The 27,465-nt window shown below is 40.0% G+C and overlaps 1 protein-coding gene across 6 annotated transcripts in view; it reads left to right on the top strand.

Moving 5' to 3' along the window:
* Positions 1–24,888, top strand: part of atf7ip (activating transcription factor 7 interacting protein) — a 34,328-nt gene extending 9,440 nt beyond the window's left edge. For 2 of the 6 annotated variants that reach the window (XM_023262212.3, XM_023262210.3), the window contains exons 2-14: positions 16,087–16,139; positions 17,026–17,559; positions 17,758–18,205; positions 18,862–19,040; positions 19,130–19,267; positions 19,385–19,456; positions 19,561–19,652; positions 21,330–21,394; positions 22,247–22,969; positions 23,072–23,173; positions 23,374–23,451; positions 23,677–23,759; positions 23,928–24,888. In XM_023262212.3, coding sequence (XP_023117980.2) covers positions 17,032–17,559; positions 17,758–18,205; positions 18,862–19,040; positions 19,130–19,267; positions 19,385–19,456; positions 19,561–19,652; positions 21,330–21,394; positions 22,247–22,969; positions 23,072–23,173; positions 23,374–23,451; positions 23,677–23,759; positions 23,928–24,386 — 2,967 coding nt within the window. In that variant the 5' untranslated portion in view covers positions 16,087–16,139; positions 17,026–17,031 and the 3' untranslated portion in view covers positions 24,387–24,888. Of the gene's footprint in view, positions 1–12,414; positions 12,461–16,086; positions 16,140–17,025; positions 17,560–17,757; positions 18,206–18,861; positions 19,041–19,129; positions 19,268–19,384; positions 19,457–19,560; positions 19,653–21,329; positions 21,395–22,246; positions 22,970–23,071; positions 23,174–23,373; positions 23,452–23,676; positions 23,760–23,927 lie in introns of those variants that run through there. The other 4 variants (XM_023262213.3, XM_023262211.3, XM_023262215.3 and 1 more) reach the window with 3 other exon arrangements.
* Positions 24,889–27,465: the final 2,577 nt, after the last annotated feature.

A 27,465-nucleotide genomic window follows, 5' to 3' on the forward strand; every position in this document is an offset into this window, starting at 1 on the left:
ACTTTGTGTGTACTGCAGTATTCACGCTTAAAAATACAATCTTCTCATTAAATGTGGAGCACACCTACATGCACAATTTTTTTCGCTCATAGAAAAGACCACATGTAGAAAACAAGAAAAGCACTCAGAGAGTGTAGGACTCCGCCAAGGCTGTTCAGTCATTGTATGATTTCTGACAGATGAAATCTTTAAAAAATTGATGGTCCGCAGCGCCAGATTTGTAGTAAGATCGCAATCATATGATCGTCAGCAGACAGCTGATGTAGGGTTCACTTGTAGTCATAGTTACAGTGACGCCATGCGACTGTCTCGCAATGATACGGAAATCCTTAACAAATCTGTGGATCCAGACTATAAGCCGCATCACTGCCTAAATCTAATCAATTGGTCTTTGTCTCATTTCTGACCCTCCCTGAAAATCATCGGAATCTTCATCGAAATCTGTTAGTCCGTTTTTGAGTAATGTTGCTAGCAGACAGACAGACGAACGGACAAACCAATGACGATCGTCACATAACTTGGCTGCGTTCCTTGGTGGAGTAAAAAAAAATCACTCAATTTCATCTGGGACAAATCTGACACACGCCCTCGTTTAACTCTTTTCAAAATAATTTTTGGTCACACACCTGTCTGAGCACACCACAGCTACCAAGCAGCTGCTACCACAACCTGCACCGGGGGGCATTTAGGGAACATCTGTAAATTGTATTGTCTATCGGTAAGAAAATGTTCAGCAAGTGATGTGTTTTGCCTGTGACAAGGTGGGAGGTGCGACCAGATGAGAAAGTAAATTGCCCTGTTGCTACCAGTGAAAAAGTTAGTCTGGAGCGCTGGACTTCCCTGTTTGCTTTGGGCCATTGTCCTGCTGCCTAACCCCCTCGCACTTTAGGTCATGAACTGATGGGTGGATGCTATCCAGTCGGATTTTCCGATAGAGAGTAGAATTCACGGCTTCATCAATCACGATAAGTTGTCCAGGTCATGTGGAAGCAAAGCAGCCCTAAACCATCACTCTACCACCACCATGCTGCTAGTATGATGGTTTTCTTGTGGATTGCAATCTCAGCTTTATGCCAAATGTAACGGGACCCATGTCTTTCAAAAATTTCCACCTTTGACTTATCGGTCCACAGGATGAAATCCCAAAAGTCTTGGGGCTCATTCATATATATTTTTTGTAAATACCAGACAAGCCTTTAGGTTTATTTTGGTCAGTAGTGGTTTGCGCCTTGCATCTCTCCCATGGATGCCATTGTTGCCCAGTGTCTTCCTTATTGTGGAATCATGTACCCTGACCTTAGCTGAAGGAAGTGAGGCCTGCAGTTCTTTTGATGTTCGTCTGGGTTCTTTTGTGACCTCCTGGATGAGATGTTTGAGAAATTGTGGTCGACCGGCCACTCCTGAAAGGTTCACCACTTTTACATGTTTTCTCCTCTTGAGGATAATGGCTCCCACTATAGTTCGGCAAGTTGGGGCTAGACAGCATTTTTCCTACAATAAATGAAATCAACTTTTAAAAACTGTATTTGATATTTTTTTAGGTTATCTCTGCCCTGTATTAAAATTAGTTTGATGATCTGAAACATTTAATTGTGACAGATATGCAGTAATAGAAGATATCTGTAGGGGTGCAAATACTTTGTCACAGCACTGTAACTTGTCCCTGATAATTGAACGCAAATGATTTCTATACATGACTCTTGGCCCTGCAGTGCAGCTGCTGCTGCTGCAATTACTGTCCAGTGTCTCAAGTCCCTACATCATCTGCAGTATTTCTGGAACCTGTGGTGCTGTAAATAGACAAACTTGGTTTTGTATTCAGTCTGAATCCACCCTAAAAGCCCTCATGTACTGTGAAGCGGATGCCAATAGGAAGGTGGACGGTAAATGCTCTTTTCTTTACACTACTGTTTGTCTTGGTAAATGTAGCCTGACTCTTCGGATGTCAGATAGGGAAATAAGCCTGCCACTGGCTGCTCATTTAAGGCAGGTTTGTCCTCTCCTCGTCATCAGTGCCAATGAACAGATATAGACCAGAATGACAGCACCATGAATAAATATCTGTATGAAGGCTGAAATGGGGAATAAAAAAATAGAGAGACTTAAATTTTAAAAAAAGGACCCCTGTCTGATGAGGTTTAAGGCAAGAAGATCCCAAACACTGCTATTATCACACAAGACTTTTTAAACAAGAAAAAAGTGAAACCTAGTATCGGGGCAAGTGTATCCCTTGACGTGGATCAAATACAACACCTTGTGAGTATTTTTAAGTAGAAAGTTGAGCAGCAAAACTAGGGATCGAGTAATTATTGCCCCCCCTCGATCAACGGCCTCATACTCTTTCTGTTGTATTGTTTTGAGGTTGTACTTTGGGGCGTACTTTGAATGCAGTTTATCGAAGCTTTGGAATTCTACATTCACTGATTAACCTCAACAATAAAACCACTGACAGGTGAAGTTAAAAACACTGATCTTGTTTCAGAAGCACCTGTTAAAAGGTTTGATGTAGGCAACACTCAACAGTTAGTTCTGGAAGTTGATGAGTTACAAGCAGGGACAAGGACCAAATTGGGCTAGATGACTGGTTCAGGGCATCTCCAAAACAGCAGTTCTTGTGGATTAGTACCTACCAAAAGTGTTCCAAGGAGGGACAACTGGGCAGAAGGACTGAAGGTTTGCCAATGTGATGTGAACCCACAGAAAAGCTTGTGTAACACAGACTGCTGTACACCTCAACACAGGCTCTGGGCATGGGTGTGACAGAACCGTACCACAGTGGAATGGTATAAGATGACAGCAGGATGCACTAAGGACTTGCTGCTTAAAAGGTCTACTGCTAACGTCTTGGTTCCTGATAGCAGAGGACACCTTTACAGTCTTGTGGAGTTTGTTACTTGAAGAATCAGAGCTATTTTGGTTGCACAAGGGGGGCCTATACTGTTTTAGGAAGCTTTTAAAGATCAAATACCATGTACTTTAAATTCCAATTATACAAATATTGTAAGACAATATAATTTTCAACCATTAAGTGATATTCTCTGGGGGTGCACTTGATTTTGTTGGAAGTCTAGTGTCTAAGACAGGGGCTCCCGCTGTGAGGGATTTGCACTAGTCCATGTGGGAGTTAATTTTGCTGTCTGAGATGGCACTGCTGTGGTATTGATAATGGTGATAGGCTGTGAAACAGGCATTGTATCTCAAGGAACACAGACTTGGTCTTGGTCGCTTCTAGCAGCACTGTGTGCTTCCACACAATGGAGTAATGACAAGAACAGCGAGACATCATCAACATAGTAATGAAAGTGGGTAGCAGTATTTCAAATGGACATTTACAATGGTAAAGAAGAGCACTTGGAACTATGGCTGCAACAAGGAATTGATTAAATTGATAAAAATTGATTATTAAAATCGTTGGCAACGAATTTCATTATCGATTCGTTGTGTCGCACGATTCATGCGTCACTTGCCATGTCGCGGAGCCGTCTGTTTCACCTGCAAAGCTTTGTCAATGCTGGTTGACTGAAATAAAGTTTTTAAAAAAACTCCATCTGCAGAGCGAGTTGAACAAAGCGGGGTGGAGGTAGAGCGGAGGCGGTATTTTCAAAGGAAGTCCGAAGTCCTCATAAGTGTGGGAGCATTTCATGCTTCACAAAACAAAAAACATGCCATGTGTCCACTACATGAGATTTTCCCACATGGCAACGCACGCATCTGAAAATCGCATGGACGGTGGGCGGTCACTAGCGGGCCACAACATTGTTACATGACTGAGCTTTCAGCTTGACATTCCGGCAGATGAGTCGGATAAACACAGCGGATTCAGCAGCAGCGGCCCGCCATTCCTAAATCCTAGCCGCCGCTCCTTCAAATTTCTTTTTTTTGTTATTGTCGCAAACACACCGCCGCCGCATGTCTCGACCTTCACAGCAGAGTTCTGCACTGTTGGGTACTCGTGAGTACTAAGGTAAATTACAGATAACTACCTGTCTTAGTATCTACTCTTTGATACGTTGGATTAATACGACATTGATGTTGCGAGAGCGCGGCCTTAAAAGTGACGTCACGTCAAGCATCAGGCACCAGGTCAGAGAGTCAGCGGAGTGTCGTCTTGGAAAACAGGGCAGCAACTTACCGGAGAAAAGTTATTAGCTTAAGATAACTCATAATAGATTTTACAAGTTAAACAGACATTCACAAAATACTGATGTCCAGCTAACGTTACATAGCATATCGGTAGCTTCAGTTAACTGGGCCCGGTGCCAACTCCGTGTCGCTAACGTGAGTAAACTTTTGATATCATTCAGCTAATATCTACACACCATGATGTAACTGCTGACTGCGTTTTCATATGAGCTTGTTCAAACCTTTTAATTTTTTTTTTTACATTCAGCCTTTAAAAAGCCATTTTCAACTGGACATTCAATAAATAGGTTGTACAAGTAAAATCTGCAGTCACGTGTCATTTGTTTACGTCGCCACAGCTCCCGGAGAGCCTGCCGCTGCTGCGGAAAAAATCCTAGAGGAAACACTGCTTCACTACTATGATTTTATATGCTCTATCAGGCCAAATCTTCTATTTCTGAATAAAGAGGCGGGAATTAAAAATGTGTTTTTTAAAATCCAATTAATCGAAAAAATAATCGACCGATTAATCAATTATTCAAATAATTGTTAGTTGCAGCCCTACTTGGAACCTTGGAACTGTCTTACACAGACACCATATCTACTTTAAAGTTAGTGAATACCCATTGTTCACAAAAGGCAAGTAACATTTACTTGCAACAGGTGCAGTCCCAGCTGATTGGTGTGGTTCACAGTGTTGTCAGTTTTTCAAAAAGTCAAGCTTGAATGAATTTGAAGCTAGTTTCTTTGATTTGTTGGTAATGATAAGGCAGCTATTTTTTACTACATACCAACAACTATTTAGCCATGGTAAATGGCTAAATAGCTGTTTGCAAATTAGTCATTTACCATGTGGCACCTAATATGCTTCCTGATACTGCTTCTCGATGTTGTGACTAACTGGTCAGCATGGCATTGCTCACTAATGTCCTTATGCATTTTTTGGATAGTTAGTTTTCAGATAGGACAAAAGGACATGCTTTAGGGCAAACAGAATTTTGGGAGCACATTCTCCTTAAGGATTGTGTACTTTCCAGTATTTTCTATCTTCCCAAGTACAAAAAAGGTCTGTTTGATGTAAATGTCATCATCTCCCAGAGTCCATGCTAGCTAGTGCTGCCTCCTCTGTGGACGTCTGCTAGCATTTAAAAATTTATGTACGTGCAGCATTATGCTTCAAGGATTGTAGTGCACATGCTTTGTAGTCGTGTGCATGTGCAGTTTATATACAGTTTATTCCATTTACTTGGCATAGATGGAACCAAGACTTCTAAGTGAACTAAAAAATAATATGGTAACTATGTGTCCATGATGTTCGCAGCTTTCTGTGTGCATGTTCACACGATTGTAAAATAGGCTTAACTACAATGGAAAGTACTTTGAATAGTCTGTTGTACTCTTACAAGTAAGCTTTAACATTGAACATGACATTATTGTTCCAATATTTAATTATTTCCACTGTAGAAAATATGAATGCGACATGGACATGGTTGAAAGTATGACAATTAGAATGTTTCTAATTACACCCACCAAATTCTGATAATAAAAGGTTTTTTTTTCTGCTTCCAAGTAACTCTGTAGGGCATTGGGTAGACAACCATAATGCCTGCGATAACAATCTGTTAAAATTGTGACCCATATGAGTATCTGCTTTGAGAAACCTTTCCAATGACGAATAGTAAAGTTCCAAAATACAGTAATGTGAGTTTGGAAGTTTGTTTTGTCAGTATTGTCAAAATATTGCAGACTGGTGTTCTGCTGTAGCTTAGCTAACTGAAACGTTTATAAATTGCATCAGATAACTTTCACAAAAAGGTAATGAACATAATAAAAATCTTTCTTTCACTAACCTCAACATACACAGAAATGTAAATAATGTAATCTAAATTAACATTCATCATCTGTTGAGGGTTAAATACATCTTCCTCCGAAATGTGTTATCCCTTTCAGATCAAAATGAATTCTCATCATTGAGAAAAGCAACAAGTGTCACTTATTTTAACTAAATACAGTACCAAGAGATTCTCGGAAGTGCGCAAGGGCAGCTGTATTCATGATAGAAGGAATTCTTTCAGCTGCAGCAGCAGCCATTTTGTGCTCTAGCATTCTCTGCAAGCTATCCATCAAAGGGAAAAGAGTGGGGGGACGGGAAGGTGTCAAGTAGGCTAGCTTGTTCAGTACTCCAAGCACCTAAGTCAGGAAATGCTAGCTTTGTTTTGCCAGTTTTCACAGAAAACAATGGGTATCTTCCTTATGGCTTCTTTCTGCTCTTGCTTGAATGTGTGTTTTACGCTGAGAGGGGAAAAGCAGCTTGTAGCATTGGATTTACCCTTTCATAAAAACATTATTTCCAAATAACAAACCTCTGAGAAAATCTGTGTTGGGACATGGCCTAGATTTTGCTAGAGACCGAACTAAAATTTGATCAAATAGCTCAAGAAGAATGAGCTTCTCTTATGAAGCCTGTTAACATAGACTGTTTAACATTGGCTAAATTTGGGTTTGAACATGTACCTAAAGAGCTTTAACTGTTCAGTCTGCTTCACGTTTCTCATTTACCTCTATAGCTCCCTCCCCGGTTGCTGAGAACACCCTTCTGCTGCAATGGTTTAGTCCATGCTGGGCTGTAAAACTCCAGCCAGAAGCACACTGCAGGTGTGGGGGAGGGGTGTTGACGCTTTGTGTCAAGCTGTGGACTTAAGTCCTAACCGTGCAGTGCTAGCTATAGCTAGATCATGCAATCTGACTTAAACTGTAGTTGTTCCAAAGATGGTCTGTAGGTAGTCAGACTTTACCAGAAAAAAGGGAAAAAGGAGCAGCTGCATACACATATTTTAGTTCTGCAGTTAACCAGAAGTGTTTTTATAACTGTGTCTGAAGGCAAACTAGGCTAACTTTAATTTGCATCTTGATGATTTTTGTTTATTTTGTAGTGTTCTGGTTTAACATGCTTTTCTGTATAGCCATGATACAAACCTCCCTCAGCTGCGCATGGCTACAGAATAATCACCATGTGCTTGTTTGATTCACATGGAACCTCCTGGTTTGCCCACCCCCACCCCTTCCTACTTTTCTTCCCTTTTTTCCTTCTACTCTGCTCTCGCTGGTCTCCACTTTTATAAAAAGAGAAGGGAAAAACTCCTCACGCGTTTAGGCAATGATAAGCTAAGAAGCAGTGCTTTTAGACTATTGCTGAACAGTTTATGTTTTGAGAGTAGCTCTCATTTGACTGTAATTTTTTTGGTATTTTGGAATAGTTCACTCTAATGTTCTTTATGTTTTTCAGTAGTCTACTTGTCACACTTAGATTTCTCCAAATATAAGTAGTGGTCCAAAGTGTAGTCAAATGATCTATTCGTTTAATCGTCAAGAATAATTTCTACCAGGGATTGCTTTAGCCTTTTATTGGAAGGGAAATTTAAAATTATATTTTGCACATAGTTAAACATTTGAAGGGAAATTACTAACCTAACTTGATGGGAAATGGGACACAAATAGACACACACAAAGGAATGTCACAGAAAGATCAATATTCAGTTGCTGCTTAGAATAACTCAAAGTCGTGGCTCCATCTTGTTTCCTTCATGTCGAATAGCTGCAAACAAAAAACTGTCTGGTCATATGGGAAAGCACTGAAAAACATGAGGTAGGTGGTTGATTGTACCTGATGGGATTCAGTTTATTCCAGGTAATCAGTGAGCTCCAGCCAGAGGCTCAAGCTGCCTCCACTGTCGCACAAATCATGGCACTGGAAAGCGAATCCAGAAAATATTATCACAGATAAAATCCTGCATTTCTTGTTTTTCTGGCTAATACCACAAGATGACATCTGCCTGAACAGTAGTGTTTTATTTTAGCAATATTTAGTAACATATATGCACAGCCCTGAGGACTGTGATATCACTAGGCTACAACAGCTGCATTGTATCTATTTAACAGTTTTAAATTAGTCAGTCATACTGCTTGTGGGTTTCTTATTAGACTGCATCCATCTTAAGATTTTCTACACCTCTCACCCTGTTCAGGCTCTTGAGAGACGGGAGTCTCTGCTAGCATGCACTGCGTTGAGGCAGTGTGCCTCAGTGTATAACAGAGCAAACAGCAACTCACTCACTTTCACACTTCTGGGCAATTCAGTTTCCAGTCCACCTGACTTGCATGTCCTTGCATTGTGATTGGAAACTTGAGCTCCAAGAAGAAACAAAAAAGAAAAAAAATGCAAGTTCCACAGAGAAAGATTAAGTCTTGGGTTGATTACATATTTTTACACTTTAGTTTTTTTAGCCAAAAAAAAAAATAAATTTCCAGATAACCTTTATCATACAATCACTCCTTGAAACAGGTGAAATCGATTGACGGACAAGCGTAACAGTATAAAAGTTGGATTGCTACCTTCTTTAGGGATTCGTACAAAATTTGCTTTTGTTTTATTTTGCAGACATTCTTGTTGATCTGTTCAGCTGAAATTGAACATCTAGGTGAAAATGTGCACATTACAATTATTTTCAGTGATGTGGTGGTGCCGAAGCATGATAAGAGCTTATGCGAGATGTAGCAGTGAAAGAAAGAGTGGCTGCGCACAGCAGACCAGGTGGCCATTTTAGTTTCAGTGGATCCAGATGCAGGCAGTGAGGGTGGGGGAAGGAAAGACTGCGCACTGTGCGCAGTAATGTTGGAATGCAGGCTCTGCTATCACTGGCTTACATCTTTTTTTTCCACTTAGTATTTAGCCTCCATAGAGAATGGTGGCAAAAAAAAAAAAAAAAATCTGTTTGGTTAATTAAGATCAAAATCATCCTCAGTACCTGACAGTTGGAAACAGCTAAGTCATAGGTTTTCTGTTTTGCATACTGGTTGAGGCATGTACTGCAATCTGAATGAGAAAAGGTATTATTTCATGACCCAGGTATTTAGACACAGATTCATAAATAATTTTGTAGTACTGCTCAGAAGTCATTTAAGGTTAGAAAAAAATTAAGGTATTTAGTTTTGTTAACTCTTCAGTCATAGCTCAGGCTGATGCTGAACACTGAGCACAGGACATGTGGGCTCCTGCAAATCATAAACTCTAAGTCAGCATTAAGAGGTAATCAATATAACATGCAGAGATTACATTGTTCAAACTAAATGTGCTGTTCCCTTAAGATCCACGTGTGTATGACATTTCTTCAGATATGCCGTACTCGTTTTTCCTTTTTTGTGGGCGGAGTTTGTTACATGATCTGTTTCTGCCTGTGTTCAGCATTCTGTCGCAGCAACACTGGTGGCCATTTTGTGTTTCTGCAGTGGCAGAAAGAAGGGTTGGGCAAAGAGTGCACAGCAAGGTTTTATTTACTCTCACAGCAGGGCTTTTGACGAAGACAGGTGAAGGTTGCAAATGATAATAAATTTTGATTAAAAAAAAGACATTTCCATTTTATTCTTCAATAGTGTATTCCTACTTTAAACAGTTTTTTGAAAAAAAAAATCCATTAATGCAGACCTCATTGCATTAAGTTTAATAATGCATTAAGTTTATTTCTCAGCTTATATTTTAGGTGGGTGTTCTTTGTTCCTCTTAAGGAAAGGAGCCACCCCCGTTTTGGAATAGTACGGTCTGTTTAACAGCAGTCCTCCCTGCTGTGGAGAGGCTGGGCGGATTGAGGCTGTTGACTGTGTCAAGCTGTGCTCTAATTTTTTTTGCTGTGTGCAGCTAGCTTGAGTCTGTGTGGCTAAGAATCGCTTTTTTTTGTTGTTTCTAAATGTAACACATGCTTGAAAAACTATTGAGATGAGATAATCTTTTACTGTGCAATGTAGTAATTAGTCATAGAAAGTACTTACATTCATTTTTCTGACCAATTTTTTAAAAATTTGGTTTATATTGACCTGCTTTTGAGGAAATATATATCGAAAGATCTCGACTATAAAGGACCTAGCGGTAGTATTTCACATTTTGTGTGGAAACTAAATAAAACTCACTGCTTTGTCATTATTCAAGGCTACAAGTCCACTTTGACCGTTCAGTTACACAATACTTATTGCAAAAATGTTTTTACCTTTATCTCTTTTATGTTTGATTGCCCCCCCCCCTCCCCACCAGAATGGTTCAGTCCATGTTTGAGTAGGAGAGGCTGTTCCAGAGAGAGCAAGACTGTGTGTGTGTGTGTGTGTGTGTGTGTGTGTGTGTGTGTGTGTGTGTGTGTGTGTGTGTGTGTGTGTGTGTGTGTGTGTGTGTGTGTGTGTGTGTGTGTGTGTGAGAGAGAGAGAGAGAGAGACAGAGAAAGAGGTGGGGGAGGGCGGGTGCAGCTGCATCTGGGTTGAGTGTGTTGTGGGTGTGTAATTTAGCGCTGGCTTTGCGTCGCTAGCTTAGCTCTGACTAAAGTGTATTTTGTGAAGCTTGGTCTTCTTAAAATTGACTTCTGTGCTACTGTTTTTTGTTTGATAGCACCAAATATGACATTATCTGTTATTTGGTTTGTCATTGTTACAGAAGAGCCTTTAAGATGACCAAGTTACTTTAAAACCTTTAAAATATATCTTTCTTTTGGTTAGATGGAACAGTCTGAGCTAGACTCCTCCCCTTTATCTTTACCTTTTCTCTGGCTTTTTAAGCCATGTGGTCCTTTGATAAGTCCAACACATTATTTATCTAACCTCTAGAGGATGCCCTGAAGTACCCCTGTAAAAGGTGAACTTGTCGTTTAAAAAGAATCTTTCCCATTATAATTTTGTGGAGAATTGGAGTTTTTTGTTTGTTTCTTGTCTGTTCATCCAGTGTGCTCTCATTATCAGTTCTGCAGTAATGGAACATTTAGCTGTTTCGGGTGAATAGTGTGCCTGTACTGTTTTGAACATGGTAACACAGTGGAGATAAAACAAACAACATTTGTGGAGAAGCTAGGATGTGTTGTGGGATGAGCTCTACTCTTTCACTGTTAGAACAAAAGGAAAAGTTCAATCAAACTTTAAAAACGTCAGTGCCACATTTTTTTCGTCAGGTCTTGACAGAAACAACAAGAAAAGGGTCACTTACCATTGAAAAGGAAGAGAAATCACAGCCAGAACGTGATCCTCACCAGCATTTTCATAATTTTTCAACTAAACATGATTGTACATAACATAAATTGTTAACAGATAAACAAGCGTGAATCTGTGCCTCTGCTTTGTAAAGGATTTCAGTGTTTAGAGAATACATTGCCCCATCTTTTTGAGGAGATTTCTTCTTTGTGTGCGTGTGTCATGGGGACATACCCAAAGTCAGAGTATGTTGACTGATAACTGATGCTGACAAGTATTTGGCCTCAAAGTCTGCAGTTCACCTAAAAGCTTTCTCACTTGAGATTTAACATGATCGTCAACCGACCTGTGAGGTCATATTACAACCCGAGTAAGGCCCTCTAGACTGTGGTCCACAGTGGTCGAGTCATTACACGAACAGTAGCAGACTGAGGCTAACGTGGTGCTCAGCTCAGTGGCAGCGACTGCTCAGTTTATTGCACATAGCACCTCGGGTGATCATAATCTATGTATGCAGTAGAGATACAATCAGTCAAAGATTCAGCAGAAAAGCCAGAGGAGGCAGTATCAGTTCCTCTGAAGGGATTTATTTACATTTTTAATTACATGAAAGTAATGAATTGAAACACAGCTTAACATATTTAACTCAGGAGATGTTGTATCTTTTATGTACAGAACTATAGCAAACAGCAAGTACTACACCCCAGCAGTATTCTTTTGTCTGACAGTGTTGTCCTTGACCTTTTTATTATCAAACTTCCTTTGCCTATGATGTTATTTTAGAGGAGGACAAACTCCCCCCCATGCCCTTTGTCACAATGGTTCAGTCCATGCTGGCTGTAGATTTCCATACTGTGGACTAGTTTGTGCTAGAGTTGGGGGATGGGTGTTGCTAAGCAACAGTCTGTGCAGTGTACTTCCCCTCTGTGCACTGCTAGCTAGGGTTGATTTTGATAATCACCCCGCTGCGCTTTATAAAATGCTGTACACTCAAAATCTGATATGTATGTATTTGTGGTACCTACAAATACAGCACTTGTGTCATCAGTAAGAAAAGAATCATTTTTAGCATATCATGTTATGCAACACTGCACATTCCTGTGTCAGCAGCTTTTAGCTGGCTTTCCTTTTCATGGGGTTTAATTAAAATCTGTTATTAGGCTCACTTTGACTCTGCACCCCATAAAGACCATACCCCTACTTGGAACAAGGTGGACTAGTCCTAACAGGGCCCCTCCTCCTTGCTTTTATGTTGTGGTGCTGCTGGCTTCTCAGCCATTCCCTGCTCCCATAATCAACAAATGCATGGAGGGCCTCAGTCCCACATATCCTGATTAAGGTTGACATCTTTTTGATTTTAAAGCATGTTTACCAGATTTCTGTCATTTAAATTAAACTCAGTTTTTGTCATTGCTGCTTCACACTTTCTTCAAGGTTAGCTTTTGATACTTTTTTCATGTAGCTATGCTAGTTAGAGAAGGTAGGGTTTGGGCTGTTTAAGGTTTGTACTTTGTTTTACCAGGAGACAATAATTTTAGACACTATTAATGTCAGTACATTTAAACTCTCACTGGCTAGCTTATCAACAATATCAGTAGAGACATTTTGTAGCCTGCAGCATTGTGTGATTTAATGTGTATGCAAGCTTTTTCAAACATTTTTGTTTGTGATGAAACTCATCTTTGGGCTTAGTAACAGCACTTCGGCTGTACAATGGTACTTTCAGCATATTAGGTTATCCGTAGCTCAGTAATGTCACACAGGTGTAAAGCATCTTCATTGCTTACAATCACAAGGATGGCCATCAAATTTTTTTTTGTTGTATTTTTTGACTTTTTGCCACACACTCACAGATGAGTGTGCTGAGATAGCATCCAGTCAAGTAGAACCATAACTGTTACCACAATTACAGTTGGTCATATGGTGCTGTGCATCTAAGAGCGCCCAACTGTGCTACTGCGACAAAAAGGGTTTCAGCATCCTCTTGTAATGCATTCAAAATTCAGAACTTTTTCTGCAGTTTTCAACAACACATTGCCATCATAGTACGTATAGTGTTTGAGTTATCTTTGCCCAAAGTGGACCTTCCTGGTTCAGTTGCTGGTGTACACAGTCAGTGTGGATGTGTTCACTGAACATGCTGTTTCCTATTTATTTGTTCTTGCTGTCCTGTTGTTCATTCATGCATAATTGTGTGAGGTGAGAGAACTGTTCTAGTATTTTAAGGATTTCAAATGAACTGATAGCAAATTCTGATTTATTAAAAATGTTTTAATTTATATCAATACAAGTCTAGCATGTTAGTCAGGAATATAACCAGCTGTACCACAACCAGAAATGGCTCATTGTTTGTGTTATTAACTTTTCCTGTGTCTTCAGAAAAACTTTTGCTAGTGTATATTGGGCAAATTTGAGCAACAAGATGTCATACTGCTAAAATGTGGTTATGTTTTCCACATTTCAACCAATTATTTTCTACTTTGTACAGTAAAAGATAAACTTTTGATGTCTTTTGTAACTGTGAAGCATGGATGCCAGGTTTTGTTGCTTGGGAGAGTCAAACTTGTGAAAATTCAGTGAGAAAAGATGTCTTCTTGTGTACGTTTCCTGGTTGCATAGTGTGAAGCATGTCAAAATTGTCCTTTTTAATGTGTGGTAGACTATGTCTCAAAGCTTAACTTAGAAGACATTACAGTAAATCCCTCTCTTTTGTGCATTAAAAATGTTAGCTAACTGATTCTAGTTTATTCCTGTGGGTAAAACATTCAATGAAAGGTGGAATATTTTTGTCATGACAATCAGAAATAATGCATCTACTTGGAATAGTTGTCAGTGGATAGTGTCTCAGCAAACAAGTACAACTTGTGTAAAACAATATTATATGTGGTGTAAATTGTTCAAACCCATGCAATTTCACCTCAGATACATCAGACTTTCCCAAGGGTTTAAGCACAAGAGAGAATGTCTTAATGGAATCTGCTGTTGAAGTAAAAAAACAAAACAAACAAAAAAAAACAAAACAACAATCACACGTGATAGTGCTTTCAGTGACATATCTTAAACTTGACATTAAATGCCACACCCAGCCAATGCATACTAATCTGACGCATGTAATGACTGTTTTCTGCATTTCTACAAGTTAGGTACAGCAAACAACTCATTCACCTAGCTGCAGATAACTTTTAAAAAATATTTCGACTGAGTTCATATCTCGGTGATTTTACTGGCTTCTTTTATTTCTTTTTTTGCTTGTATTATAAAAGTTTATGGAATGGGCAAATAGAAAACAGACATTTTATTTATTGTGTTTGAGTTTAAGTTTGGTTTCATTAACATTTTGATCATAAATTCTACATTTTGTTAACATTTTGTTTGCTATGCCAGCTTGCTGAAGCCTCAGGCTCAACAGAAAATTCTTATTAAACAGGGTGGTACTGAAACCTGATACATCTGACAGAAAGTCCTTTTCAGCTAGCTACTGAGATCTCAGCCTGGCAGCAAACAGCAGAGCTGACGGCCATTTTGAGCACTAAATCCAGGCGCAGTAAATGAGGCCGTAGGATGGGGGAGGGGGATATTATGCTCTGCGCAGTGTGCAATAACATTGGAATGTGAAGTGTAGCAATGATCGTGCTCGCAATTTTTCACCACTCCACGTCTTTTTTTTGTGTGTGTATGATGGCTTTTTTAAATGATGCTTTTTCAGGTTAAGTTTTTAAGCCATTTTACTTAAATGTCTTCCTTCCTATTTTTACAATAAGGATCTTATGGTCATTGCAGGAAGCATGCTTGCTGATGTGGGAACAGAGTAGGAATAGCTTACAACTTTACAGTTTCAAGTATATACTCCGTGCAGATCAGTCTTTGCATTTTCCACACAATTGTGGCAGCCTTCTACAAAATTAGACATTGTTGGAGACTGAGACTGTTCGACATGGTTTTGTCAGCTGCAGTCTCCCAGGTCAACAATGCAGCAGTGGTAAAGCTAACCAAATCTACAGTGTAAAACTGAAGCAGCTTATTGGTCTCACCAGACCCGATTTTAAAGGTTGCATGAATAATTTCTGGCTTTTATATTAGGTTTCCACATTGAAACCAACAAACAAGTCTTTCTTTGTTATGTCAGACTGATTTCAGGAATATAGATAAAATGTTTGCTGCTGAAAAATAGACCTCAGTGACTGCACATTTTTAGCTTAATAACGTACTGGTTGGTAAATGGACTTGTATGAAAGCCTGTTTCTGTAGTTTGACACCTTTCTCTGTAACTTGTTTAGGCAGGCCACTTCCCCGTTTTCAGTGTTGTTCTTCACATTTGTGTACTTTGGTTAGCATGTCAATGGGTTCTCTTAGTTGACTGTTTCGCCAGCAAGTAGCTAATCAGTCACCTGATACATTTTTTTGTTATGCCTCATTATTGTTTTTGTTTGGAATCTAGCTTTGTAATGCTGAATATGAAAGGAAATCGATAATACAAAATTATCTAACACAAAAATTGCATCTAAAAAAAAAGCCGAAGAGGCATACTTAAGAGAAAAGTAGTCAGTATTGATAAATCATTTTACACTGCAGAAACAAAAATATAATTAGAAAAATGAAATTGCAGTGTAAAACTTTGTTCTAAAATCTTGTAAACATGTCTAATCTGGCTTTAAGAATTGTAATAAAATCTGGTATATTCTTCCGTTTTGTGTCCAAATGGCTCCACTATATAGCGTAATTTTGATATATTCGCGGATATACATCAACATATTTGTGCTTCCACTTTGATGAAATCCACAGTGACCCCACAAATAAATATTCTTTTGAAGCCAAAGGCCTAGTTGCAGCTCAGGGGACAGATAGACTGCTTAATTCAGTGGAGCTAAATTTAAGGGTACACTCTTATTTGCAGTCTCTGTCTTTGAAGCAGTAATGTAAGATTCATTAAAAAAAAAAACAAAACATTTTTTCCTTTTCTGTCAGGTTGTCAACGAATCCTTGGGTAAATCCATGACCAGGGATCTTTTGGCTTGAAGGTGAGATACAGTTAACTAGTGTAAGCACTGCTTGTGGCTTGATACCATAACACCTTACTTGTTTGTATGTATAACTGCAACTAAACTGTTTCCTACAACAGGCAGCTTTACAGCATTTCTTTTTTGTTTATCTTTCTCAAAAAAAGTAAACCACTATATCAAGGGAGTACAGATGAAATGAATACTTAGAAAATATAACAACTAGCCTCAACTATGCATTGATTGCAACAATCAAAACTATGTACGGAAAGTCCTTCATGTTTTGCATAACCTGTTCCCTGCTGCCAGCACGGCCTCGATTTCTTCGATCTGATTCACTGAGGATTGAACCAATAGGAAAGACTGGGGGATGGGCGGAAGACTGGGTTGCTGCTGCTGTTAACTCAATGCCGTTTTTGTTCACTGGATAGTGGCTTAGGTAAACATAAAATCCATAGGTTAATCAGAAAATTACGGCCATGGGGATTTGTCAGAGCAGTTGAAGCTTCTATGACTAACATGAAAAAAGGATTTCTGACTTACTGAGCTGTTTCTTGAATGTTGTAGGACAGATAGAGCAGTGTGTAATCAGATACTAAGGATCTGTCTGATTTGGCTTGAGTCAAATTTGTAGTAAAGAAACAGGCTGTTGCGGAAACGACCAGTTTGGTGTGCAGACATCTGTGACAGAAGAGCCTTCTAGAAAAGAACAAACAACAAAGCCAAAGAGCTCTACAGTGACCTCTAGTGTTTTCTCTGAAACTCTGCAGCCTTTGCTTTACTATGCACTGCGTAAAGATCAGGACTGGCTCATAAGCGGAAGAGGCTGTGCTGTTTACTGCAGCTCTAGATCTTTACTAGAATTATGCCCTTTGATTGGATGTAATATCTCTTTGTCATTCCACAGGCAGCAATGGAAGTTGTTGTGACAGAGGAGAAGAAGAAGATTTTCCGTGCTAGGAAAACCATGAAGATTAGTGATCGACAGCAACTGGAGACCCTTCACAGTACTTTGTTGACAACAGCTCCAGGTTTGTCCAATCCATCTCCACCTCCTCTAATGAATGGCACGCATAAAGAGGATGGACAAAAAGTGGGTGACAAAGAGCAAAACAACATCTCGGACTCAAACTCCCCACATGCTGCATCACCTGGCTCTCCAGCTTCTCTGAGCTCTCCTGCACCATTCCTCTCCCTAAATCTGTCTCCCTCTCCAGCCTCCTCACATAGTCCAAAAGCAGAGGAAGAAACTACTTCTCCCACATCACCATTCCAGTCTCTACACTTTGAAATAAAAAAGATGGAGGACGAGGAGGAGGTGGAGGAGAGGAAAAGTTGCTCACCGTCTTCTTTAAATGAATCCGCTATACCAGCAGCAACAGAATGTAAGGAGCAAAAGGAAAAAGACGTTGAAGTGATCCCAGCAGCGGGAAAGAAGGAGGTAAATGGCAAGAAAAATTTTAGAAATTGTGACATATATTTGCATTTATTCTACATTGTAGTATCATTTTGTACTGGACTTTTTCAGCATTGAATTGGACTTAATTAAGCAAAATTTGATAATGGAAATTTTGAATGTGGATAGATTGATAGTCAAAAAAAAACATAAAATTAATTAGTTATTTTTGCTTTTCCTCAGGAGACTAAAGGAGGGGACGCAGCTGTGGATTCCACAAAGGTTACTGCTAAAGGTTCGGTTTCATGCTCATCTGTGACACCTACAATATCTGAATGCACAGAACCTATGGATACAGATAGTGATACTACAAAGACCATAGACCCTGAGGTCCTCACAACCAAAATAAAAGACAAAAAGCCTTCTTCCCCCAAACATACCACTTCCGATATTCCCTCTTCTCCTAGTCCTTCCTCATCTCGTCCAGCGTCCTCTTCTTGTACAGATCGAAAACAAACAGTGGAAATCAAAAAGGATGACATAAAAGATGAAACAGATGTGAAGAAACAACCAATAAATAAGACTAAGATGGAAGTGGTCTCCGTGAAAGTGGAACCCAAAAAGGAAAAAAATGAAGTTCGACCAACCACAAAGCCATCTCGACCATCATCCACTCCACCATCAGATACAGGTATGAGAGGTAGTGAACTTTGCATTAGAGTGCTACAAAATACAGAAATTCAAATGGACAAGCAAATCAAAGCAATCCCAGGTGGTGTTATGTATTTACTTGGAGTTTGTATAACATAAAAATGGTCATAATAGATGCCGTGCTGACCAGGATATATTTTTGACCCTTGAAAGGGTTTGGTTCTGAAAGGATATCTGTTATTAGTGATATTGTAATACAGATTTTTCTGTATTCTGACAAATCATCATTTCTGATCTTGACAGGAGACAGCTTTTTGCGAAGTGTCACCACAAACATAGCCTATTTTATGTTGTGCCACTGAGCTGTAGTTTCTGCTAAGAGTGCAGCTTGTCTTTGCTTTCTTGTCCTTTGTAAAGTTCAGCTTAAACATAAATTGGACTCGTATCACTAAAAGTGACAAGCAGTCACACAGTCTGGTTTTGTTAACTGATGCAAAAATGTAGTAACTGACTAAAGAAACTGACAGCAATTATGAAGTCGAACATAAGAAATCCAATCCAAACTAATACTGACTGTATCAACTGTTGACTGTGGCAGCACAATTCGGCCAGAATGTATATTAAGCATAAAAGATTCACACTAATAAATGGCACATACTGCGTAGTAATCAATGTTTATCTTTGTTTCTCAAACAGCGCAAGAAGAGAAGAGCTCAATCTCGGGACTTAAGCGCACTTTATCGGAGGGTTATGATAAAGATGAACAAACTGTGAAAAGAGAAGGGAAGAGGCCTAAGGTGGAGCGTGACGAGCTAGAGGCCCAACTGGAACTTAAAATTACTGCAAAAGCTAAGAGTCACCATAAACTTGGACAGGTTTGTATTGAACTGTTTTCCTACACTTTAACTTAAATTTCTTCAGTCATTTCTTAACTTTTTGTCCCTTTACATGATTTCTCTCTCAGATTGTGCAACAGCTAGTGGATGAACGGTTGAAGGTCTTGGAGCTGACAATTTTTGACAAGCATTTCCAAGAGTTGAAGGACAGAGTTGACAAAATTGATTGTGCCACTAAACACCAAACTGCCATTAACACACTCCAAGTAAGTACAGTGTTATGTGGAATATGTTTATATAAGTAGAAAGCATGTAGCATTGTAAGATGTTTTCCCCACAGGGAGAAAGGCCTTAATCTAATGTCCACTTCCCACTTCTTCTAGGCCAAGATAGCCCGACTAGCAAAAAAGTTTGGAGAGGCCAATCAGGCATCGGAGAACAAAAGGAAACAAGAGGTAAGATATGGTTTTTCTTCTGTTACTTACTAAAATCTGTGCACCTGCTATGAAAGTGATATTTTCCAAAAAAACTCTAAAACCCTGCTATTTGATTTCTGCAGGCTCTTGCTGCTGTTACTGCTGCTGCTGCTGCTGCTGCTACTGCTACTGCTGCCAAGACTGCAACTGTTACAAACAACCCTCAAGCTCAGCGGTAAGTGTGTCCATGCCTAGAGCAAATTCTCATCTAGATCCCTGTCAGCCAAATTTTATGTTGAATGATGAATTTAGAAAATGAGGTTCCCAAGGCTTTCTTTTGGAAGTGATTTTTATCACTTCACTCCAAGCTCACATTTGTCAGACCATTTTATCATGTGACAAAAATATTTTCAGCTATCAAAATTCACAGCATCACTGTATTTAAACATGTATCCCTGAATCATACAGCAATCTGTGCACGATGATATTTTGTGTGAATATAATTTGGCTTTTGTATGAACGTGACAATACCGGACTGAAGCCAGTACAACACATGGAACCGTTCACAGCGTAAATAGTTGACATTGTCCCGGGTTGCTAACTGTAAATAGCAGAAACTGAATTTAAAACAAATGGACAGAATAAAAAGAATCTTTACATCCTCCAAATCCATACGTTTTGGGAAAACAAGATTCCATGTTCTTTCTTCGGTTTGTCAGGATCAACTTTTTGAAACTCTTAATTTCACTCCAAATATTTCTTAAGACTTGTTTGGAATAAACAAACACACGCCCCAGTCTGTGTTTTGCACCTGCAAAGTAAAACCACGTGGGTCCTGGTCCTGAGTCTTGTGACGTTCTACAATGTGAAGCCTGAGCGTTTCTTCAGGCAGTGCAGAGTGTAGTTAAAACTGCACCTCTCCTCCCAACAGCGTGCTCCGTCGGCAGACAGTAGAGCCGCAGCCTGAGGTGCCCAGAGAGGGAGTGGCGCCCTCTGTTGGTAAGACTCCTGCACTGTCTGTCAAGATGGAGAAGGAAGAAGAGGAAATGGAGGGGGAAGACGAGACGGATATGTCTCGCCATATTGCCATGGCAAGAAAGCTGGCAGAATACAGTGAAGGAAAATGCAGAGCAGACATTAAACTCCGCACAATTTCATCTCACTTGGAGAATGTCCTCTACCACAACTGCAAGAGAAGCTCAGGAAATCCCAGACCGGACCGCTATGCCTCTTACGTTTTCCGTTACTTAGTCCCATATGACATCTACTGTGACTGGGTTGCAAAGGTCAACTATGTTGGATTACTGGGCAAGGAGGCACTGCCCACAAATTTGAGGAGGACAATGAGGATGTATATTGAGCGTCGATTCCCTGTGCTGTCTTGTGATCGGTGGAGAGAGATCCGTGACGTAATTAATGAAATACTGCGAGTAAAGAGAAGACCGGAATTTTTTCGAGAATACGATGAGAGAACTGCTGTGTCATTTTGACACTCTTATGATGGCATAACAGAAGCATACTGGGACAATTGTCATTATACGTGATAGAAAATATCGAAACATTTTGTCTAAATACCACTCAATCACTTAGATCCTTGTCAGTGTTCATAAAAATTAATGTAATGTTAAAAAAGGATATTAATCCCTGGTGACTTGTACACTAAAGCTGTGGAACTGGCACCACACTTGAAAACAGTGAACTACAATTAAATACTGATGAATGCTTTAATGAAAACTCGGACATGCACTTTAAAAATGAGTTGGAAGTTTTGCCGCAAGATGTTCAAAGATGACTGTATGAAATGGAATAAAATGAAATGTCAGCACCTTACCACATTCAGTCGTCATCCTGTCATGGACATAAACGGCTTCAAGTGTCAACAACTCTAAGTATAAGCAATCTTTCTAAACAGGCCACTCCGGACTTCCATGGAGGTAAAGCAGACTCCAACAACCGTTTCTTCATCCATCACAGCTGGTGAGCATCATGGTTTTCTTTATGCTGGATGTTATGTAGGTCCATTTTTTGGATTGAATAACCAGTGGCACAGTGGTTTGCAGGGTTACCTCCCAACAACAAAATTGAGGGTTTTCAATCTTGGTCTTGTTTTTTTTGCATGTTTTTTGTGCATTATGTTTAAAGAAGTCTTTTCACAGAGCAAAAGAATGTTTTCAAAGACCAAAACCAACAATTAAGTCATCTCATTAACAAGAATAGTCTATTCTAGAGGAAATGTGCTTTCATTGACATTAGTGCAGCACTTTGAGTCAGTCCAACAGACTATCTTGTGAGCGCAAATATTCATTTGCCAACCAAATCTGTGGCTGCTCCTCAATGAGATTATGAAATTTCGTATGGCCAGCTGCCATACGGAATTGTTTTGACTTTTTTTTATTAAATAAGTGCATGTTTGTGACACATTTTTTAAAAAAATTCTGTTGGAATGAATGGCTTGGAACTGAGTGCCAAAACTGGTTGATGAAATCAGAAACAATTCAGTGGTGGCCTAAACATTGTTGGTTTTGTTCTGGGAGCTATTGCCATCAACAGAAATACTGAAAATCACCAAACCTTTCCCATTGTGTTTTTCTGTGGAAGGGTGTGATTGAATTTGTCTGCATGTTAATGGTGCAATGTGTGTTTACATGCATTTTCCTTATTGCATGCTGGAAAAGGTTTTAACTTCCATGACCCTTACTAGCAATAAACAATAAGTGGTATAAAGACTTTGACTGAGTGATTGACTAAGGTGCACAGAATGCAGGTTGTTTCAAAATCCCAGTGACTTCTCCTGTCCCATTCTAAAACCTGTTTTCTTTTTTCCCCTAGCAATTTCAGCCCCAACAGCTTTGCCAGCTCCCACTCCAGTTCCAGTTCCAGCTCCAGTTCCAGCTCCAGCTCCAGTTCCAACTCCAGTCCCTGCCCCTGCCCCAGCTTCAACTTCCACCTCCACTGCAATGGTTTCACAAACCCCCATTCTCCAGTTGATCACCTCCACCTCTAACGCTGCCTCCACCTTGGCAACTGGCATCACCACACAAAGTCCAACAGGCACTCTGTTGCTGAAGACCGCCCCTGGGAGTGGCATGATGGCTACAGGCCAGCCGCTCCTCATCCAGCTTCCTTTATCAGTGAATGGTCAGGCAGGAACGCTGGTCAACATCCCTGTGTCCTCTTTGTCTGCAGCCAGCTCACTGAACAAGGCCAAAACCACAGCTTCCACTACTACCTTTATACTTAAGCCTGCTTCTGCCACTACCACAGCACCAGTGTCTGCCTCGGCTGCTGCAACTGTCCCAGCCCTGCAGGCGTCCACTGGTCAGATGTCTTCTACCCAGATCTCTCTTGCTCGTGCTGTATACCAAGGAGGCACTGGGGGAATAACTACGCCAAATGCTGGGGTTTCTGTGACCACAGCCAGGACACCGGCTCAGTCTGTCTCTGTAGTTGGAGCTTTGTCTTCAACCTCATCACCGGCAACTTCTGGGCCAGCAGCAACAGGTTCCACTGCTCCAGGACCCCCACAAGGGACATCATTGACATCAAAGACAGGTGGGGGTAACAAAAGTACAGTGAGGCTTGTTGAGGCAAAAGCTGCTGACTTTTTCTTTTCTTAAATGTATCTCTACATTAGTACTTTCCTGCTTTTTGCAGACAATCAAGCTACCAGAACCACTCCATCCAAAGCGCCTACGCCAGTAGCACGACCCAAAGGCTCCGTCATCGATCTTACTGAGGACGATGATGATGTGCAGGGTAGGATTGGGCTGCAATTCTTTCTGTTACCCATACTTTAAATTAGATATTTATTTAATGGTAAATGGTACACATTTTCATAGTGCTATAAAATGTATTTCTCATTCACACTCCAATTGTGATGTTATGATTTATTTTTTCTACAAACTGTATTTGACAACGGCCTTTAGGCTAATCATGCTCTACTGTATGTTCTTCAGTAACCGGAGTGAAGAGTGCCACGGTTACAACTCCTTCACCTACCGTCCGTTCTAACACAGTCGTCAGCATTCCCAACAGTAAGACCATCAAATTATATTGAGGGAGTGATCTGGTATTTTTGTGCATGCATGTGATATTGTGACAAATATATCAGTCAGTGTTCAACACTTCAGGCTGGCTATTCTGCACTTAAAAAATATCAGATTCTGAACTTTAGACATACATAACTAATAAGCATTTATTGAGTGTTTTACATCTAAATTATACATGTGCTGTAACTTTTGTGTGTCCTCTGTCCGCAGGTGCAGGCGCAAGGTCATCTCCACTCAGCAATCAGAACTTGTCCAGCAATCCTCAATTGACAGTACATCACCGCCCCCCACTGGTGAGCACTTCCAACTGAATTTTACATATTTTACATACATGTAGTTCTGTAATTGTATATCCTGTCTTTTAAGTCTTATGAAACATGTTGATCTCATGCTGGCTGGCAGCCACACATTCTTGGTGTTTTTCAAAAGAACAACCCATCACACCAGTTTCACCTATGCAGGACTCTCCAATGAAATCCCGCACGGTAACCACTACTACACCAGCCCGAAGCTCCAGCGTGACACTTCCTCCTCTTCCTGCTGCTCCCGCGACACCACGTTTACCCCCCGAGGCCGAACGAACCTCACCTCCTCAACAACCTCGGCTAAAGCTGGTGCAGAGTGACACTGGTATAGTGCTGTCCTGGTGTGTGGCAGAAACTAATGAGACCTGCGCATCTGTAGAAAGCTATCACCTTTATGCCTTCCATCAAGACAACTCTAGCAGCAATGCAGCTCAGCAGCACTGGAAGAAGATTGGGGAGGTGAAGGCCCTTCCTCTACCTATGGCCTGTACACTGACCCAGTTCCAGTCTGGCTCCACGTACCATTTTGCTGTTCGAGCCAAAGACATCTATGGGCGCTTCGGCTCCTTCTGTGAACCTCAGTGCACAAATGTCATCAATACCAGCTCTAGCTGAACTATTTAGGAAAAGAGACTGTTTTTTGTTTTGATTTTTTTTTTTTTTTTTACACTTTTTTTTATTGCCTTTGGACATTTATGACTTCATTTTGTTGTCATTTTTTTGTTGTTAGGAACTCGGATATTGTGCTCTGAATACATACAGTATCTGTAAATATCTCTCAACATAACAACTGGACTACTGACTGACTTGGAAAACTGAAGCGGCAAACAGTTGTTTTTGTCTGGTTCATTGTAACGTACTTTTTGTGACTTAAGCTGTTGTCTATATGATTGAATTACTTTGCCTCTCTACCAAGTCAGATATTTAAGTTGTTCTCTCCTGTTACTGAGACCCACATCTTTTTTTTCTTTACTTGAGGATAAGTAACAGGATTATTCATGTAAACTCAATTGCACAGAAATGTATAAACATGTGGTAGAAATGGAATGATAACTTTTGTAAGTTTTGTCTGGCAACCAGACTTTGACAAGCATAATAAAAGGTTTTATTAAATCTAGGCTTTCCAAGTTTGTGACACGTTAAATGTTTTACTCTTTGGTCCATAGCTCTTTGCTATAATTACGTACAATATTAATCTACCACATTTAAACCAACAGTGCCCTACAGAGATGGTGGCATTTTGGGATCAAGATACAGAGATATCTGTGATAATTAAGTTTCTTGTTTTACCAGGTGAAATAGACATACATTAGTTTACACAGAAGGGCTGAAGGCCTTTTATTTATATCTTATTTATTATTATTCTTCCTTCTATTATTATTATTTATTTTTATCTTTTATAGTGATCCAGAAATCTCATTATCACAGCTCCATATCTGGCAGCCAGTTATGAACCTCCAAACTACAATATTAGGGATTAATTGTTCAACTCATCCTCCATCTGTCCCACACAGACAAGAGACACTGTCGCTGCTTCAACAGTTGTTTACCTGATATTGAAGATGTGAAATTACATAGAAACATGATAGCATCACTGAAACCAAAAGGGCTGTGCATCATCTCGCATGGTAAATGTGCACATTATACAATGTCAGATGATACGGTCCTTTGAAAACTAACAGGAAGGTTTTAGTTTTCAAAGTGGTGCTCATCACAAAATTAGTAGGTGCCTTTAGTGGAAGAGCTGCAGCATTGTGTCCAAAATTAAATATTTGGGTTTGTTTACCTAAGCTAATCAGGAGAAATGCCACGATACATGAGAAACAGGTGGCACCACTCAGGTATCTAGAAAGGTAGCACCTGCTCAGGATTTGGGCTAGTAAAACAAGCCACAACCCCATCAAAACAGAGGGGAAAAACTAGATGTCAGAGTACATAGTTCTGGGTTTCTTTCAAAATAAGATCAGACAAACTTATTTAAAGGAGAGTAAGCTTGTCCTATAATGAAGGAAACGAGAGAGAGATTGCACACAGAATTGAGAAAACAGGTTGCCACGAAGAACCAAGAGAGGCAGACTGAGGTTGAGGCTCAGAAAAGACAAGAAAAACAGATATTGAAACAGTTCTGACGAAAGGTAATCTAGACATTGGCAGTGGCCCAGCTACAGGATCTAACAAACAGACAAGCTCGAGTTCTAAGTGCACAGTTTTAGGGACAGAACAGTCAATGCCAAGTTTGGATGTAGAAATTCAAGCAGAAACTGGCTCAGACTGAGACAGATGCATGCACTGGCTCAGAATGAGGCCCTGGCTGGAAAGTGGCCCCAAGCTCTGACAAAGAGGTATGCATACAGTTGTGGTCAAAAGTTTACATACACTTGTAAAGAACATAATGTCATGGTTCTCTTGACTTTCCAGTTATTTCTACAACTCTGATTTTTCTCTGATAGGGTGATTTTCTGTCAAGAGGAGTGGTCAAAGATTCAACCAGAAGCTTGTGGATGGCTACCAAAAGTGCCTAATTGAAGTGAAAATGGCCAAGGGACATGTAACCAAATATTAGCATTGCTGTATGTATATTTTTGACCCAGCAGATCTGGTCACTTTTTCTGTTAACCCATAATAAAGTCATAAAAGAATCAAACTTCATGAATGCTTTTTGTGACAAAGAAGTATCTATTCCAATCACTCTATCAGAGAAAAATCAGAGTTGTAGAAATAACTGGAAATTCAAGCGAGCCATGACATTATGTTCTTTGCAAGTGTATGTAAACTTTTGACCACAACTGTAGATCCTGACAGAGAGACGAGAACAGGTTCGAGGACAGGAATGGAGTCTGACAGATGTGATAGTCTTGGCAAGTTGTCATAGTATTTCTGCTACTATCAACCAATCAATCAAAATTTATTTGCAGAGCACTTCACAATAACATAAAAGAAGACCAAAGTGCTTTCCATCAGCATGATAAAACAAAACAAAACAATTTGGTTACTATAAAACCATAGAACCCATAAAAACATAAAACCATGAAAACCAGAAAACCATAAAAACTGTAAAACCAAAATGCAGCACAGCTGAATCGGTACCATTTCAATGAGGCATTTTGGGACGAAATGAAAATAAAACAGTCCTAGGATTCAAAGAAATTCATGATGAACTTTTGACTTGAGATTAAAGGGCTGCTTTGGTTCTTCAAAGTCATGTGGAGACAGGTAATGGTGTGTATAGTGTACTCAGTTATTATGGTCTATATCACACTTCTTGCCCTCTTCGTGGAAGCTTATGCGACAGTTTGCAATGCAGATTCTGCTCTGTTCATTGAACCATGAAGCAACTCTTGATTGGATTCTTCCCTGGATGCATCAAGAAAAACTAGACACTGCATTACAAGAGGGTTTCTTATTCATTTGATTTGCTCAGTGATGCATGTGCTAAAAATACTTCCTGGATGCTTGTATAATTTGGGCCATAGAGAGTAAGTGCGATATGCCACAGATGTATTACACAGACCTAGCCAGAGCCCTCGAAGGCTCTTTTTCAAATTAGCTGGATCTGGTAAATCTACTGGAATTATAGATGGAACATGATCACGGGGCTCATAAGCCAAAGCAACTTCCGGGTTTGCCTCGTGGCCCCCTGCTCGTCAGAATAGTTACCTTCTACAGGAGTCGGCAACCCGCGGCTCTTTCATTC

The sequence above is a fragment of the Amphiprion ocellaris genome, chromosome 4 (genome assembly GCF_022539595.1).
Source record: "Amphiprion ocellaris isolate individual 3 ecotype Okinawa chromosome 4, ASM2253959v1, whole genome shotgun sequence".
Taxonomy (NCBI): domain Eukaryota; kingdom Metazoa; phylum Chordata; class Actinopteri; family Pomacentridae; genus Amphiprion; species Amphiprion ocellaris.